The sequence below is a fragment of the Pezoporus occidentalis genome, unplaced genomic scaffold (genome assembly GCF_034315485.1).
Source record: "Pezoporus occidentalis ecotype Australia unplaced genomic scaffold, CSIRO_AGI_Poc_V1 ctg65, whole genome shotgun sequence".
Classification (NCBI taxonomy): domain Eukaryota; kingdom Metazoa; phylum Chordata; class Aves; order Psittaciformes; family Psittacidae; genus Pezoporus; species Pezoporus occidentalis.
This window is the reverse complement of record NW_026915998.1, coordinates 343,275-362,150: the sequence shown is the minus strand read 5'-3', so window position 1 is coordinate 362,150 and position 18,876 is coordinate 343,275. Positions and strand designations below refer to the sequence as shown.

At 46.9% G+C, this 18,876-nt stretch overlaps 1 protein-coding gene across 1 annotated transcript; it reads right to left on the bottom strand.

Moving 5' to 3' along the window:
• Window positions 1-267: 267 nt before the first annotated feature.
• Window positions 268-16,788, bottom strand: LOC134175040 (rho GTPase-activating protein 20-like). Its single transcript, XM_062640471.1, has 14 exons — window positions 16,658-16,788; window positions 14,410-14,580; window positions 13,698-13,847; window positions 12,117-12,158; window positions 11,283-11,367; window positions 10,330-10,407; window positions 9,754-9,820; window positions 8,840-9,028; window positions 8,210-8,385; window positions 7,534-7,695; window positions 6,440-6,549; window positions 5,320-5,509; window positions 4,558-4,672; window positions 268-4,009 (listed from the first exon to the last, which is right to left on the bottom strand). Exons 1-14 carry the CDS (start codon window positions 16,735-16,737, stop codon window positions 2,274-2,276), a joined length of 3,351 nt encoding a protein of 1,116 aa, XP_062496455.1. The 5' UTR covers window positions 16,738-16,788; the 3' UTR covers window positions 268-2,273.
• Window positions 16,789-18,876: the final 2,088 nt, after the last annotated feature.

Below are 18,876 nucleotides of genomic sequence, written 5' to 3'. Positions count from 1 at the left end.
AGCACGTTCAGAACACAGAATCATCTCTCTGCCAAGCGCAGGCACTTTTCTAATAGTCAATGCAGTTTCACCTCCCCAGAAAGACACAAATAAGAGCGGTGCCTGAGCCGACCTGCTGGCAGAAGGCTCAGCACGGCCAGGCTCTCGGATCTAGGGTCCGAAGCACGTGGCTCAACAGCACAGTTGGTGTTTTGCAAAGGCCACCACTCAAGCGCAGAAAAGAGGGAAGAGCGAGCAAGGGAACAAGAGGCGATCGGTGCACCCCAATGACAAACAAACACGTGTGTCTTTTATTGGAATAGTTACAACTGTAGCTCTGGAAGACAAAGACTGTGAATGCCACGTCAGTGTTCATGTGTGCGGGGAATCACGGTGGGGGGGTGTTGTATTACAACTATATACACCTTTCATCATACAAAGGTCACCAAGGTGGTTTGGGACAGAGAGTGCCGAATCTGACAGTTAAACACCCTGCATGGAGTTAATCAAACTATACACCTCGGAACGGTGGGCTCTGGGCTTCCCCCTCTCTCCCCTGTCCCAGCATTTGGCCACAGGCACTTGACAGATGAGCGGTGGCATCCGATACCTACTAGATCATTTTGCAGAGCTGGCTTCCCCCTCTGTGCAAGGACTGAACCACGGCAGGTGTCAAGCAACTCTAGATACAGCTATTTGCAGACACTCCGCAACTTGCAGGGGGCACTTACTCCGCAAAGGCGACCTTTCGATGGTTAGGATTCATGTATTTCTCTTGTCCTTCACCCATTCACTGTAAATTGAGTAAAAGGAGCAACTCTCTGAGAGAAACCACTTAAAAACTCTCACATAACTTTCAGATGAAATAGCCTGAACCTTTTAACCTCTGAGACTTTTCCCAACGTTTTCTTAATGCCTGTCAAACTAACGTGATGCTCTCAGCTTCTGTGTACCGCTCAGCTGGCAGCATCACAACCCTCTCAGCAAGTCCCATTATGACTGTGGCACTTCTGAGCACTGCTTTGAGTGGAATCACGGGGGTGCTCCAAGAGTCCACTGGCTGCATTTCTTTACTAGTGCAGCACTAGAAGCCTGCTTAGCACATCCCTGCCTGGCACTTCTCCAAACTTAATTCTCCTGGAACAACTCAGCCATGTGCTAAGCTGAGTGGGAATTCAATGCTTCTCTGAGACAGCATCAGCGCTGTTGAAGCCTGGACCATCTCAGCTTATGGACTGACAACTTTCTGGCCAGATGAGGCTTTGCTTCAGCATCCACTCGACAGCATTCTTGACAACTTCCACAACTCCTCTGACCTCGTGCTAGAGCCAAATACCGCTTAAGTCCCTCTCAGCATGACTAGGAATTTGATTAGTTGCCCCATCCATACTGCCTCTGGAAAGGGCTTTTTGACATGCTACCATCATTTACAGAAATATAATGTCACCTTTTACTAGGGGTAAAAGGCCCAACATTCCAGGTGTCCCAGAGGACACCAAAAAAGACAAATGTCATAGCTCTGCCAAAATGACAGTGCTAAAATCCTTTATAGTAACTGTGGCTCTGTCAAATACTAGCTTTAGGGGAGGTTTGAGAGAACCAATGCAAAATGAATTGGGAAAGGAAAAGCAATCTTGGGGTTAAAATATTACATATGCCATCTGTCAGTGAAAGCTGGGCTTTGGGCTCTGGGCTCCATCCATTTGGTGCCTCAAACAGTAACGGAGGCACACTGTGAGCTAGACCACCAGGGGCCAAATGATGAGCAGAGAGAAGCTGCAGTGATTTTTGGGATGGAGGTGAAGGGTCTTCCGTTGGGTGAGTGGTGATGAAAAGTGAATAGTGGAGGATTTTGTGCAAGCATAAGGATTTTTAACTAGTTCTGCTGGAGTATGAGCTGTCCCAGTTCTTCAGTCAGCCGCACGCATCAGCAGCTGACTGGAGAAAATAAAGCAGAGTTTCTCCTTTCCCACTTTACAAAGGAAGGGAGTCAGCCCCTGTACATGTCGGCTAATTCATGGACAGGGAGAGTCTGATGGCATTCAGCCCCCAAGACACCCAGCCAGTGATGCCTCTTCTGTAGAAAAAGGGCGTAAATTAAAAATCAAGAACACCCCCCCCCCCCCAATCCCAGCTAAAATGAATGTTAAACCCCAGCATTACGTACACATTAGTGTCACTTTACACTTACTGCCCCATGCAGCCTGCTAAATTCTTCACACCCCCATCATATCTTACACATTATTTTCTGCTGCACATACACAAAAAATACACTCAGTTCTCCCACATCCATCCTAGACAAAGGTCTCTTCTGCAAACGCCACTGTATCACGCTCCTCTGCGCCCACCTCTGCCAGTGGCTGGCTCCTGAGCCACTCCACCCTGCTCCGAAGGAGTTCATTCTCCACTGCTTCTGCCTCCGCTGCGGGACAGGTCTTGGTTTCGTCATGCTTGAAGTACTCCCTGATGGTGTTTCGAATGGAGGTGGGGAGGATGATACGGATGGTGTGGCTGAACGTGTTGAAGCCCTTGCTCTGGGTCGGCGCCTGCGCCATTTCCTCTGGCTTACTCTCCAGCTCCTCAGGAGTGGAGGCACTCTGGGGGCTCTCTTTGTGCTCTGCCTGTGGGGACGGGGTCACTGGTCCATGGTGGTAGCGCCTGGAGATGGACTGCAGGACAAGAGGGGTGTTCTGCCCATAGAAAACGGTCTGGGGGATATGGACTTTAACAGTCTGCAAGCTTTTGGACAGGCTTTGCTCACTGCTGCTGCTGGGCGAGTCGCTGCTGCTGGTGTTTGCCAGGGATCCCTCCTCTTCCTCTTCCACTGGAGACCTACAAGGACTTCCTTTATTTGGGGCCACGTAAAAGGTTATCTTGGTGCGCTTCAGGCTTTCCTGGCTTGGAGGGCAGGCATCAACGCTTTTCACTTCTATGTTCTTCACTGCCTTCTCCCTGTGCTGCTGGTGGCTGCTCTGCGGGCACTTCTCGCCGGCCGGGCTGGCAGCTGGGAGCTCAGGGGTTTGTTCAAACTCTTTGGTACAACCCTGGCTCCTGAGCCCGGGGCCAGGGGCCCCTCCACAACTCAGCTGTCTCTCCTCTTCCTCCCAGTCAATGTCAGTTAATGGGCTTCCCACAGCAGCTCTGCTGACGGGAGGAAAACCTTTCTTCTCTCCAGAGCAATGATTGCTCTCTGCAGCCTTGGGTTCATACTCATGGAAACTGTCCAGATCACATGGATGTAAAGGCACAGGAGACCTGAGGGACTTGTGCCACTCTTTCGGGGACCTCTGGGCAATCCTGGGGGACACAGCATGGAGCCTGGCAGACGTACCGAACATGAATGGTAGGGATGAGACGTCTGTGGGACTAATGGCTGATGACTCTGAGCAGTAGGAGAAAGCACTGTCTAAGGAGCTGAGTGAGGAGGCAGACGGGGAGGTGGTAGTGGAGGACAGGCTGGAGAAGCTGGACCTGTTGGACAGGCTGGATTTCTGAAAGCTGAGCTTCTTCACCGTAGAGCTGGTCCGAGGTGACTGCCACAAGTTTTGCCTGGCCTTATTAACCCCAGCGCTTAGGCCTTCATCAATCAACTTTTGGCTCTCTACCTGCAGCTGCTTGAGCCTGTGGATGTAGTCTGTATGGCTGTGCATGATGGTGGCATCACAGCTGGACTGGCGGGCCACCGGCTCATGGCTCTGAGCAGGGAGCTGGGAGCTGAGGCAGACGCTGGGCTCCGATGAGCACCGGTCCCTGGCCGGGCTGAGTGAGCGTATCGAGCCGATGGAGCAGAAGGAGCCATCCTCTTCCAGGAGGTCATAGCTGTCTGCACTGGCGTTCTTCCGGGCTTTGCTTTGGTAGCAGGCTGTGATCTCACTGAACAAGTCCCAGTCCTCCGGATCCTCATCGAGTAACAGGCTGCTGGATGGCTCAAAAATGGCATCTGCTTCAGGTACCAGGTGATGCTTTGATCCTTCTGGGTCGCAAGCAGAAAATTCCAGCTCATCAGAGGAATCGTCATGCTGAGCCAAGCCTATGCCCAGGGCAGAGAACACGAATTAATTTGTGGCTTGTGTCTCCTAACCTTACAACCAAGGCAGGGAAATACGCTCATGGAAAAGCAAAGTTGATCCGCTGTTTGCACAGGGACCAGAGCAGGACTGGGAATGATATCAAAAATGTTGGCTTGATGACCTGAGCTTTCACCACTGGCCTGTATTCATGGAGACAAATCAGCCTGTTTCCATTCAACCATTTGGTCTAGCTTCACAAAACTAATCTGGAAGAAAAGATTGCTGGGACATGGCATTGCTAAGGCTACACTAAATTCTTGTGATGGCTGGAATAGGTTGAACAGCATCCAAAGAGAAAGGCAACCAGGGACATTTCAAGAGATGCACCTCAGCCCTCTGCTTTGCCCTCTCTTCCTGCCTATGCCTTACAAAGGGAAAACCAAACTCAACTGTTTTCCAATGCTTTTCCTTGGAAGAGACACGAAGGGAAAGCAAACTCTTTAGCATGAGGAGTTTAACTGCTAGAAGACTTTAAATGTGTCTGGAAGACACAGTGCCAGCGACTTACCCAGAGATCCCTCTGAGGTTTTGGACTTTTTGTCTGGTCTTTGAAACAAGGAAGCAATGTCACCTCCAAAAATCTCTCCGGAGTTCTCAATCAGGAACTGCACTAACAAGGCCACCTGCCAAAGACATGAATTTACAGACTCAGTTTCATGAACATACAGCCAGCTGTATAAAGCAAGTCAAATCAGTCCTGGAATCTTCCTTTTCCTTCCACAAAGATGGAATTTCCTACAGAACCTTTTACCCAAGAAGCTGTTAAGGACATGGCAATGTGTCTGTACAGACTATAGCTGGAACAAGAATGTGAGCTCTGTGAACTGGTACAGTGAGCCAGGTACAGTATGTTCTACAATTTTCCTCACTATTGATAACACTTCATAAGCTACAAGCAAGCATTCCTCCCCTGCTGCACCATCATATTCATTGCTTACTTTGTCTCTGCAAAATGGCTTTAAATCCAGCTGAAGTGGCAGTGTCTAACTTCAGTTGCTCCGTCTTTTAGCTGCTGGACATGGTTTGCTTGACCATATAGAAGTTCATTTGCTAAAGCAACCATGGCTTGCCTTTACATCCTGGATAAACTGAGTGGTTAAATTCCCCTGCCAGCATGGCCACAACTGCACAAGGGAAAGGACAAAGGCTGGATGCCACTCAGCCAGCACTGTCACTAATCCTATGCCTTCCCTTAGTCTACAAAATACAGTGCCCATAAAAAGCAGTAAAAGGGGAAGACAAGCATGAGGCCAAACCCACAAAAGATTACCTTCTTTGTAGACCTGCTCTCCTCCTCAGGCCCAGTGGGACTTGGTAGCCACAGCATATTGGGTGCTATGCAAAGAGCCAGATTAAAGGCATTCATCTGATTCACGCCGGAATTCTGCTCAATATGATGGAGGACTCCAAAGAGGTGTCTGAGTAAAATGAGGTTGGCCTCTGGAAGCTGGTTGACTAGACTATTCAGGAGTGGAAACAAAGGAAAACAATGCTGTTCACAAACATCTGCTCTTCAAGTATCAGGAGTAGTCCCAAACCTTTTGCCCCCTTCTGCCCTTTTGCAACCACTTTGAGACTTTCACATTGGATAATGAAGTAAGCCCTTGTCACTCCCCTCCACCAGCTTTTGTGGGAGCAACAACTTTACATCCATGTCGCCTACCCACTCTGCTCACAGAGCTGGAGGGACCAAGGGACTTGTGTCCAGAACATGTGGTAGAAGCCTGTAAGGCCCTAACAAAACAATGCTTGCCCAAAAGCAACACGTACAGCTCGAGGCCAGCAGCACATGAGACAAAGCCATTGCCTGTGTCTCACGCTATAGAGACAATGGAGGAAGGAGGCCCAGGCCAAACAGTAAGGTTCAAAAACTGAGCCGAGCCACCGACAGGAAGAGGTTTGATATACTGCATATCCTACAGGATGCTGATAGACGGTTCTTGCTCAGGGCAGCAGCTTCAAGGCAGTAAAGCCATTTCCCAGTCACCACCTTGGTGGGGGTATTTCTTCTAATGGCCAATAAGATAATCAGCTTTGTTTTGTGCACGTAAGAAAAAAGTTACCATTGCTAAGGATCTAATTCCACTGACATTTGGCGTGCTCCTGGTGGCTGAATTACCGTGCCTGTTCAGTGCGCTGGTTCTGGTAACTTGAACTGGTAATCAGAAAAGAATTTCTAATGACATTTTTGGGGGGGTCAGAAATGTTCACAATGTTCATAAAAGACTCTTGAAAGTTAAATGTTCTGACCATTGACACCAGCAATCAGAACAGCTCTACTGTGGCCTGGAGCATTGCCAAAGCGTCTCCCAGAAGATGAAGTCTATGCTTAGGGCTGTGTGCTCTCCCTTCTCCCACCTAAAGAAGCTTTTACAAAGGCTTTTACAAACCTTTTGATAGCTTCAATCTTATGTGCCCGATTTTCTGTGTCCACAGCTTCCATCCACAGTCCGTGCATGTCTGAGGATAGAACACTGTCAGGTATATTTCGGAGAAAATCCTGAATTAAATATATATATGCAGAGCAGTCTGGTCAGTTTTGAAATCCTTACTTTGTTTTCATGATGCATATAGTCATTGTTCATTCATATTAAGCACAAGATAAAACAAGGCATGACACAAATACATTTCTCCTCCCCTCCCCACTTCACCAAGCTGTCCTCCTCAGGGCTCTTCCACTGCAGCGCTGCAGGACTGTGTTGCAGCCCTTGTGCCCTGTCCCTTCTCCAGGACAGGACTCATCTCCACTGCAGCAGGCAGAGGACTCATCCCTGTGGCTGTGCATAGTTCTGTTTGAAAGATTTCTCAGCTATGATTATTGCTGTTTTTTTTCCCTCAGGTGACTATTTAACAACTTAACGTATGTCTTGCATTGGAAAGGGTCTGAACATCCTCCCAGTCGACTGGTTTTTGTATTAGGCCATCAAGAGCAAGAGATGGGCATGGTTTTTGATACTCTAGGTGCCTGAATTTTTCTGACCAGATTTAATTGCAAAAGATAGGCTTTTTCTTACTAAAACTTAAATGGCATGAGTCCTCTCATATCTCCCTGCAGTCTCTTCTGTGTGTCCAGAAAGGACTGAGAGCATCTGTGCTGCCGCCAAAGGGTTTCCTGTTAGTGCAGCATCTGAATTGCTGACTCCAGACTCTGGCATGTTATTTGGCACTGTATAGATACCACGGTTGTCTTGGAGGTAGATGTTACTATATCACCTGCTGAAGGCTGTTTTGTACAGAGAGGTGTAAAATGAAACACTGGCCTGAAGGCCACTGCATGTATCTGCATGTGAAAGCAAGCACCACTCAGTCAGACAGATACCTTTGAGCACATAGATAGTCCAAGCCATCAAATGAGAATGTCTCTTGCTGGGAAAATGCTTTCTATACCTTCCCCAAACTTTCCTACCCATAAAGACTCATGTTGCTTCCTTAAAGAAGGAAGTTTCTATTAGCCCAGACAGCTGAGTTACTTGGCCAAACGTACCGTGATGACTGCTGCAGCCACAAAGACTGACTCTCCATCCACCTGGACATCATCTCCGGAGTTCAGCTTCTCTTTCAACTCCTTGCAAGTCTTGGCATTGGCAGAACGTCTGAAAATGCCCCTAGTAGAGGGACCTTCATGGTACAGCAGGAGCAGCATATCCTAAGAAAAAGCCCAATTGTACTTAAGAGCCTAACACTTTACCCTGTAGTTTGTGTATATTATATCTCACATAATTATAACAAGACCTAGTCAGTACAGGAAGAGGACAGACACACAAGAGATTTGTCGTGATTTAACCAGGGACAAGAGCCTGTCAGCTAAGTTGCCAGTACAGTTGATGTGGGTACGCTTATCCTGGGGCAAGTGTGAGTCCATTGGACTCTTTTAGTGAGTGAGGTCTAAGCTATGTAGCGTATGGACTATGGCATCGTCCACTGACATTGCCCCATGGCAACTTGTGATGACCTGGTTGGAGACACTCACTGAAATGGGATGGACATCTTTGCACGAAGCAATATGGATTACACAGGAGAGGGATGCTTTTACTCTTGTAACTGAGCTCGATCTGCATCACAAGCAAATGATGGTCTTTGTCATCCAACCCTCATAAATGCCACAAGTGGCTAAACACATAAAGTTTATGTCAGGACAACCAGTCCAGGCTGCTCCTTACCATGATTGGCTTGGGAAGGATCCCATCAGGACAGACAGAAGACAGAGACAGGCCAAAGAGCTTCCGTGGGGTGGTAGGTGACTGCGAAGGAGGGCTGCCTGTGGGGGTGCTGGTGCTGCGGCGCAGGGCCCAGTCAATCAAGGACTTTTTCCTCTTGGTGTGTTTCTGCAGTGACTCTGAAAGCAAACACAGACCTCCATTACACATCTGTCTGTCCTTCTACTGGCCAGTGAGTGATCCACAGTGGGGCAGAGTTCCCGGCTGAGCAAGGGGACCATCACTTGTTTAATAACTACACTGTAAATGGGGACGGTCAGGTAATACACAGCAGTGAAAACACTTGTTCATCGCCCAGCCATCAGCAAAACTTCTCTTCAATCACTGTTCTTCAGTGAACGTTGCTGCCTGTGCAGTGTAAGAATGGCTTGCAATTGAAAGCTAATCTAGGACTGAAAGCCAATTCTGAATATTTTCACAAACAAATTTAGCTGCTCTGCAATCTCTTCCTCTACGCATACATTCAGGTATGAGAATGACTCTGGGATATGTGTACAAAGTTAGGAAGAGTTTGGCATTGCCATGGAATGCAGCTGTCTCTGCTGGGTTGCAATGCACTCCTGCAGCCCCTACCTCTCCTCAGCTGCATTGGAGCTTGGGGCTTGGGTTTCAGAACAAACTGACACTGTTTTTCCTTTGGGAGCTGATCAAGGAAGGAAGCTTCTGTCCCATCAGCCAGAAGGGTGTTGTTGTTGATTCCTTGTTGCTGGTCAGCAGAGTCCCGGATACAGCTCAATGCGATGCTGAAAGGATGCTCATGCCCTGTGGAGCAGAGAGGTGTATAAAGAGCAAGAAAAGATGCAGAGCTACGTGAAAACAGCTCTAAATCTGGGCAGGAGGATGCAACCACATCCAACGGCTCCTACTGCAGCTGGGCCTCTAAGCAGTGTTGTTCAAAACCTCCACCTGTGGCCTAAAGAGGACAGGGCACACCTATGCGTACATATGATCATTGATTTACAAGTAAGTTCATCCAGTTAAACCTGGCCAGCCACTCTTCATTAGCAGCTCTCCAGCACATCATGCAACAAAGCACATAAATTGGGTTTATGCTTTTATTAATAGGCTTATGGGCCCCACTGCACTAACAAAATACTCTAAGCATTGCTCTGTGTAGGAGTTGGCTTATTATAACAGTTTAGTATGCATTGGACGGATACAAAAACTAAGCATGTGTCATGATGAGTTGGAAAACATCAAAACCCACCCAAAAATAAATGTGAAGTCTAAAGAGTCCCAGAATACAGTCTTATTATGAGAACATGGTCTTTGGAGCAAGATCTTGTTAATAAACCGACATGTATAAACATCCTGGGAGAGCCTGGGGATTTATTTATTGGGTTATCACTGAAAACCTAACAACATAACACAGAGTTAATGCAGAGATTACTCATTCAGCATAACTAAGCACTATGTTATAAGGCAAAGCAGTCGGAGCAATGGCTGCACCCTCTGTCAGAGAAGCAAGCAGCAGTTTAAACGCTTACCAATGAGAGGGTAAGCAGGGTCATCTTTTCCTGAGATCACCCAGAGGTGGTGTTCACTTGTCCTGCCCTGGAGGTGGAGGAACAGAGAAGAGAAAAACATTAGGTAAAGAGGGCCAGGGTGAGAGTCCATGAGGTTGCACTCAGAAAGCAACACACAGCAACAAAGGGCTGAACAGACCAAGGAGCCAGATGTACACAGCTATCTGTTACACGCTGTAATGGGCACTGCAATGGGCAAGGCTCATCTGATAACATCACTGCTTTGTTCAGTGTATCATTTCATTAATAAGCCTTTGACAAGCTTGACTCAATCCTAATGCTGGATTGCAAGCATGAAGTCCTCTGAAATCCAATGGACTTCCCTATACATGGTTTGAATTTAATGCAGGCGTATAAGCATGTCTGTGTTTCTGATACTTGGCACTCGCACAAACAGATTGCTTCATCTTGTAGTCCAGAGAGTATTAATGCCTGACTGGTTAGCTACAGCACATCGCCACATCTGCACTGTCCTGTCAACTGGATGTTGCCAGCTTCCTTAGCTAAGACCTGGCAGACTGTGCAACTGGCACTTACAGGGAGTCCAAGCTGTTCAAGGGTCTTCTTCATCACACCCTCTGCGGTTTCCACATTGGACACATTGACTGTGGTAGTCTAGAAAAGGAAACAAAGAAAACAGAGGAAGCTAATAAGAAGGGATGAAGTTTGGTTGTGGTTTCTTGTAGCTTGAAAGTTTGGGGGAAATGTCACTTATCTGTTTATTGACTGTCTTTACTACATGTTCATGGTTAGAAGAGTTGTACTGGAATCACTGTTAAGGGTGATGGCTACACATTGTGAAAACTGTTCTCCACTATTTCTTATATCATGGGTTTATTATACCATCCAAAGACCTAGTCGAGTAGAAATCACAGCATGAGGGTGGTGTTCAGATGCTGTATTTGATCACATCAGTATTTGACTGAGTGTAGTGCCACTGTTGCTCCAAAAGGTGAACACGGCACCACGCTAATAAACCACAAGCATCAGGGTTGCCCTCTGAGGGAAGAGTACCCAGGAAGTAAATGGCACTGGCTTGAAGCCTAGAAATGTATGCTATTAATATGAAGAGACTGGGGCACATTCCAGTCTAAATTAATTCAGAACACACCAGCGACTCTTTCATGATCGATTTCCTCATCTTATTGCACTGAAAATAGGAATGGCTGGACACTCAACCACAGACTTAACCACAGTTACCAAGTGAAGCAGAAGGAAAAGAGTAAAAAAGCAGGAGGCCAAGAATAATCTTAAGAATTAAATGCTTTTGGTAAGGGTCTGGCTACCTCCTCATTTCCTAAGCCAAAACTGAAGCCCATTCCAGGGGGAAGGATGCAGCTGCCCAGAGGCACACCCTCTAAAACCTTTTCATGGGACTTGAATTTCAAACAGAGGTGGCAGCAGCAGCCCCACAGCCCTGCCTTCCCACCCCTACCCCGCAGACCTCCATGTAGCGCTGGTCTAAAGAGCAGGTTCTTAGTTCTACTTACAGAAGAACAGCTGTCAGTATCCAGCACAAAGATCTGAAGCGATAGATTCTTCGGATATTCATTCTGTTTTACCTCATTGATATGCCTGGAAGTCAAAGAAAAGGGGAGGGAATATAACTTCCAAACCAAACTTGAGAAGGACCCTAAGAAGGATCCTAGAGATCCAAGGGACCTGCTCCTTGGCACTGTGATAAATACAGTTTAATTACAGCAGTAACAATAATGTACAATGCTCATAGTGTGGTCACATGCTCTTCATGGCTTATTTATTTGAGGTCCAAGACTAGTAAAACCCCACATGACAGCACTTTAATGCGGACAGATGTGTCTAGCGCAACACCTTCCAGCATCCTTAAGACCATTACTATTCCCCACGAACCAAGAGGCTTCTTCCCCTCTTTGTATCCATGTAAACATTTCTGCCTGGAGATGTTAGTGGAAACAGCATATAAAAACCTAACATGAAAAAGAGATAACTGTGGCCTCCAGATGCCACCAAATACAATCTTGAATCAAAAAAAAAGCCAACCCAACATTTGAAGTATCAGTAGCACTTGTGCCATTTCCATAGCAAAGTCAGCCTCCAGCTCCAAAGGAAAAAAGGTGCTCCATCAACGTTATCTTCTAGTGGTTTTCATCTTTTCTGGGCTGTTAACACCAATTTTGCTTTCAAGCAGGGCTTCTACATTCAGGTTTCAAAGGTGGACTTTTCGGACAGGAGCTAGACACCTCATGTACTGAAAATCAGAGGGCAACTTGACACCTAGCGTGACAAATGTCTCTGGGGACTGTAGAGGAACCACCCAGGAGGAGGATGAAAGGAGGGTCACTTACCACAGTAATGCTGACAGCCATCGCTCCTTCACGTCAGCTGAGCTGAAGATAAAAAGGGAGGCAGATGATCAAACAAGTGCTGAGCGGGTAACAGCCTTTGGAAACTCTACCCAGTTTCATTTATATATAGCTGCAAGTCAAAGTTCCTTCCTGCACAGCCCTGGAACAAAAGCACAGTCCTTTCCTGCCTCCGTCCTATTTTAACAAGTAACAAAAGTAATAATAACAAAAAAATTCCAGGAACAACCTGGACTGCATTTCCTGCCCAGGCTGGTGAGTGTTGGGATGAGGGACAAATGTCTTTCTGTGATGCTGGAGTTAACTCATCTTGTAGGCCCTTATTATTTTTGCAGTGACCTTTAGTTGCTATTTTCTTTCTCCTATTATTTCCTTCCCAGTGTCTGCCATTCCTAGAAGCTTCTGCTGCCAACATGGGTTACCCAGGTCTCAGTGACGTGAAGGAAATGGAACTGCTGTTGAGTTGGGACTAAGATACAAATGGCAAGTTGCATGTCAAGAGGATGAATCCTAACTGGGAATGCATCACCCGGGAGAGTCCATCCTGACCCCTGTAAACGATGAGACAGCATGTATGAAACCATGGGACGGTTCCCATTTCTTTTTTCCACCAAGGCAGCTGCCCCACAGAAGGGAAAGCATCTAGTGGGGCACAACTTCCTACGGGTGCCAGCATCCCTGAGGACGGGGTGACCCTGAAGATCGCTGACCTCTCTGCTTTGCAGAAGAGAGTATGAAGTGGAGATGCCTGAGCCAGCTGAGCTCCCTGTGGGTACGCCAGCTCTAGATTCAGCTTAGCCATGCTCCAGGTAAGAAAAAACTCATCTGCTTTTTGGTGAGCCTTATTAGCTCAGGCACAGCACAGGGACAGCCTTTGAGATGGAACTTGGATACGAAGGGCCTGTTCTTTAGCCTGCTCCATGCTCCACTGCATTTCTAGTTTTGGGGTTAGCAAGGGCTAAGTGAGCTCTGGACTGTGCAGCTTGTGTGCAGACCCATCCTGAAGAACCTTCCTAGTTTTACAGTTAGTTTGTTGTGTGGGCTTGGAAGGCCCTGGCAGATAGCGCAGAAGGAAGGTTTGCCCATGGCACACAAGGAGAGGATAAAGGTTTTAATCCTGGCACAAGGCAGTCCGGCATTTTCACTGACATAACTAACCTGTCCTTCGTAATGAAAATCTCTCAAACTAGGGCTAAGCTCCTACAGAAATGGCTGCTGGCAGGTGCTGAAACAACATGCTTGTAAGTTATGTGATGGGACAAGCTGGTTTGCTACGGCAGATTTGGTGGTGATGTTTCAGATGCTCTGCAGCAGGCTTAGCCATTCCTGTAACAACACTTGCAAGACCCATTGGTCCTCTAAAAGGCTCCCAGGGACCAACCTGCAGGTACCTTTCTAAGATGACCGACTCCCAGTGTCCAGGTCATTACCACACTGTCTAATGGGGGTGGAAGTCCTCTACTCAATGGGGAGAAGGGCTGTAGTAGAGTTTAGGGCCCTGCAGCCTCCGTCATCATTTCACTTAACAGGCTGCAGAGGGAGGTCTGGTGTCTGATGAGGTACCTGAAGGTGACAACATAGTTGGTGATAGGCCAGCCGATGACAAACGAATTCTCAGGACCCATCTTTTTCTCTGTCACTTCGCTGAGGCAGGTACCGGTCCACACTTCACTCAGATGCACCTGCTTTTTCAGCTTCAGGCTGGAGGAGGACCTGCAAGGCAAACGATGGATTTCTTAGGCCAGATCGTAACCTTTCAGTCAGGAGATGCAATGACAGCAGCAAGCCTCCCCAGAACTAAATGTCGGGGCATGTGGAGGGAATACAGGAGATGCAAATGGATTTTGGGGTTGGTGGCTGCAGTGGGACAGCTTAGGGCAATGTGATTCACTGCAGCCACACGGAGGTAGATGGTGATTTAGGCTAATTGCTGTACATGCTAATAGCTGGAGTTACCTAGGCTCTTAATTTATGTGTGGCAGAAGTAGCCAGGCCAGGAATCAATTGTCTGCCCTTACTGCTCATGCCCTCATACTGCTTTTTCCAGAAGCCACATGAGGGAAAGGGCAAAACCAATCAGACAACCTTTTCCTTCAGGAAAATAAAGGGAAGCATTAATACCAGGAAGACTTTCCAGAGGGGGAAAGGGGAAGCGCCGCATTTTAGACCCACATTTGTAAAGAAGAGTTGTTTTGATGCCCGCTCCACAAATAGCTCAGAGCCTAACATTAACAGCGCATACTGGGGCAGAGGAGCAAGTGTGAATTCCTCTTACTTGGACTTGGCGATGACCAGCACATCACTGAACAAGATCAGATGTCTTTCTTGGGTCTGCAGGCCCACAGTTAGCTGTACGCGCTCATCCAGGACGAAAGTGGAGCCTGGGCTGCTGAACACCCCACTTGGCAGCCCATTGTCTGAATGGGAAGAGGGAAGGGTAGATTCCCTAAGGAAGGAAGAAAAATCATCAGACTTTGTCAGAAGCTTTTCTCATACAGGTTCATGATTGAAGACAGGTTTGGAAGAGCCTCAGAGCCCCGTGCTTCTCCCAGCACTGCCTCTATATTGCTCTCCCTTCTGAACTGCATTTGCCTGCCTCTGCCCAATTAATTTTATCAGCCTCAGACAGATGGAAAACTGCCTAACTGCCCACACCAAACCTGGGGAGGCTGAGCTGCTGACGCATTCCTTTTTGAGTTATTTCTCACTCAGGTAAAACACTTACTTCCCACACGCGCATGTGAGCTATGACTCACGGAAAACCCATGGCTCGTGGCACTGCTCAGCCTGCTGTGAGGAGGGGCTACCATCTCTGCACATGTTTTCCATCCATTCTGAACTGCTTGTCAGTGCTAGGGCTGCAGCACAGAGAAAACAAACTGCATGTACCCATCTAATTCCATCCGTCTGATTGCCTGGCTGAAATCCAGCATCTTGTTTCTCCTAAGAAAGATAAAGGTGCTGACCACTTCCCCAAAACCACAGGGGTTTTTGCATGCTGACTGCAATCAATAAGTCATCATCGGAATTGAACCAGATCCTTTCCCTATGCTCTCCCCAGCTGGAATAGCTCTGCCAAATGCTAATCTCCCTGTTTGCCTCTCAGCACCCTCCTCTGCGCTGCTCCTGGCTCTGGTTGGCAGCGGCTAGCAGTACGACAGGTCCCATAGTTATTTCCTGCTTCTATCCTGGCTCTACAGGTGGGTTTGTGCTGAATGAACAAGAAACATTTCTTTGCTGAGCCTTGTTCAGAGCCGGTGTTTGCGTGCCCGACCCTACTGAATTAGTTAATCTCTAAGACATAGAAAACCCCTCACAACACAAATCGTCCTGTCTCTACACATAGACAAAGCCATGTATCTTGCTTTGGATGACACATGTGGAAGAGATACTTATCTTCCCTCCACCCCTCACAATACTCTAGTGTGAGGGCAGTCTCTACACATACAAAAAAACACATGAGCTTTAAGGGATAGTATTTTTGACACGGTTAGTCACAACTCAGCTTCCACTGCCCTCATAACTGGGGAGTGATCCCATGATTTCATGGGAGTGAGTTTAAAGCTCGCCAGCGTCTGCTTTTTAAAGTCATCCCACAGCCACAGGAACACCCTCACTGCTGAAGGGAGAAATTCCCTCTTCCTTCCTCACCTCTCCACAGCCACTAACAGGAGAATTCTTGGCTTATGCATCTGTTGCCTTTAAAAGTGAGAAGCTAAATCACCTTTAAACTTGGTATTAAAAGCTTTCCACGTGCGTCAATTGAGCAGTGGGAGCCACACCACCTCACAGTCTCAGCAGTGTGTTTCCTAAAGCTGGAGGGGTCACACAGCTCTGTAAGCACAACAGCAGGACAGCCAAAAAATCTCACCAATACTCTGGTGGCCTAAGCAGAGATGGCATTGTACCAGCTCCCTCCGTAGCAATCCGTCATGAGAAGTGTTTAAAGCCTCCCTCCCTCAGGAGGATATTCTCCAGCCAAATAAAGTCAAGAATTTGTTTCTCTTTGCTTCTTTTTTTTAGTGCAATTTAGAAAGGGGTGGGGGTGATGACAAAGAAGCCCAATAACTTGGTCAGGAAACAACCAAGCAAAAACCACTCCTGCCCTTTATAATCCTATGAGGCTGACCTCACGGAGACAGGTCCGTGGGGATGATGCTCATATTACCATGCTGCACCCAATTCCCATGCCCTGATGGGCTGCAATGCAGCAAGATGAATGTCTGGCATGTCTGTACCTGGCTCTACCTGCTGACTCTCCTGGTGCTTTACACCTGCAGGAGCAAAGCATCAGTAGAGCACTGGATGGCTCCGGAGTGGCAGGCAAGAGAGGGAGCTTTTCACCACCGAAGTTGGTAAGTTAGGGAAAGCTGCTGTCATCCGACAGGGATGTGACTGTCCTGGAGGATGGCTGGTACTGATGGCTCTCCCACCAAACATCCTGAGCTTATGCCACCCTACACAGCACAGGCAGGATGTCAGCAGAAAGGTGGAAAAAGGAGTCAGAAAGGTATTTCTTCTACCTGGAATGGCACTTTGACTTGCCAAGGGCTTTCGTAATGGCAGAAGGGGTAGATCGTCTTCTTTGGACTATGGGCTTCATCTTCTGCAAGACAAAAAGACATTCCAGTTAGCCTGGCCACCCTGGAAGCAGATCTGCTCACTGCACTCTACAAGGTCACTTTTTATCTAGTTAACACTCATGAAACCTCAGCACTGAAAGCTGTGATCTGTGTTTTCAGACACCTCCCTCCCCTTCCTTACTATTAAAGCTCTTGTCAACTCTCACTTTTATGTGGGACACTTAAAACTTTCCTAACTTGAAATGCTTCCAGTTTTCACAGCCAAAGCTCAAAGTTATGACATGAAATTAGGCAGAGAAAAAATCCCCACAGGCCAGGAAAAACTTCCTTATACTCATGCCATGGGACAGTTTGTTAAGGTAAGGTATAGAAATCCAACTTAAGACTGGACAAAGCTATATGAACAGTATATACATAGGGAGCCATATTATATAGGCTTAAGGAATGGATGAGGTTGTTTAGTAGTTACATTTCCAGATTCAGCAAATAGACTGTTAGTAGGCCACTCTCCACGTAATGTAACCTCAAGACACCTGTATCTTTTTGAGCAGCCGCAGCCACCAAGTCTTGTATAACACACAAATGATGTGACTGTAACGGTGACACTTGTGAGTTAGACATGATAACCATCCCAGTCAACACATACACATGAAGGTCTTCTTCTATTCACTATGATGAATTTTCTGCTGTAGAAAAATGAGAGGTTTCAATGTGGAAGAAAAATCCTTACATTGGTGGCTCTTGCTTAATAAACATGGGAAAAATTGGTTGCACAGCTCATTTCTGATTTCAGCATTTGCCTGTAGTAGAGCTTTGAGTATCAGGAAGTCTACAGTATGCTGAGAATTCCTGATCTTTTGATTTCTGAATGCATCAAAATATGGAATACCCAAAGAATAAAGGCAACCAGAGCTGCTGTTTGAAAAGAGGTCCTACAGAGAAAGCACGTTCCATTTATTAACCATATCTTTGTCAAACTCTGTGCTGAATGCAGAAATATTCATTAGTCCCATCTCTCACTACACAACGCTATTACAGCTCAGTATCTCATAACCACATTAACATGATGTTAGAGCAAGGTATTATCCTCATTTCACTGGTGGAAAGGTGAAGAACCAAGTCATCACAGTGAACTTGGATGCCTACTGTTCAACACATCAGACCTGAGTTTTCTGAGCAGCCAGAAAAGTTGGCTTAGGGGGTTGGTTTGAAGCACTGTTCATGCTCACTCTCACTGGAGCTACATGGGCTCAGCATGGCTACAAGTCTGGCTTCAGGGATTTATGGGAGGAATCCCAGAAATTAAGAACAGGGCATTAGACCACTTCAAAAGTCGGTGGACGTGATTTACCACACTTCAGATCATGTAACTCAAAGCTGGAGTGGGACTGCAAGCACAGTTTAATACAGTAATTTCCTAACATACTAATATTTAGCTTTGCAACATCCATAGTGCCCTCTAAGTAGATTCCTTCTGTACATGTATATAGTTGACAGCGACAGATGGGCAGCAATTTCTCTCTCATTCCCTGATATGACATTGCCAAGCAAAGATCTGTGCTTGGAAGTTTCACAGAGCGAACGGAATAAAAATAACATCAGCTCAAAACTGTTTGTTTTTAAAAAAGAAAGTCCTTCCTCACACAGAACATCTGGCTTCCAGAGGTGCCTTAATAGGATAAAATGTTCCTACAGAACATAGCACAGCATCAGTCATGCAATATCTCAGGGCAGGAAGAAGGCACGGGTGTGGTGGGAAAGCCCTGTCAGGCTATCAGCTGCAAAGGCCACTTGAATGAATACAGCAAGCACACAGGGCGATCGGATGCATCTTTGTGCCAGGGGTTCTGCATTAACATCTTGAATGGTATTGTAACAAAACCTTGCACATGGGTAGTATCTTCCTTGCCAAAGAATCCTATGGCACATAATAACCTTACTGTAGGTAAACCAATCGTTTTGGCCACCCCAAAACTAGCCTACCCTGTGGTACAATGTGGTAAAGAGCACCAATGACATAATGATGTGAGTGTAGTGTAGGAGGACAATTTACTCAGAATGTATTTCAGGGGAGATACCAGAGTCAGCACTGGTGGATTTCTTCTCCTGACCAATAGGAACGGTTTCAGATTGTATCTGACTGGTGGCAGCAATGTGTC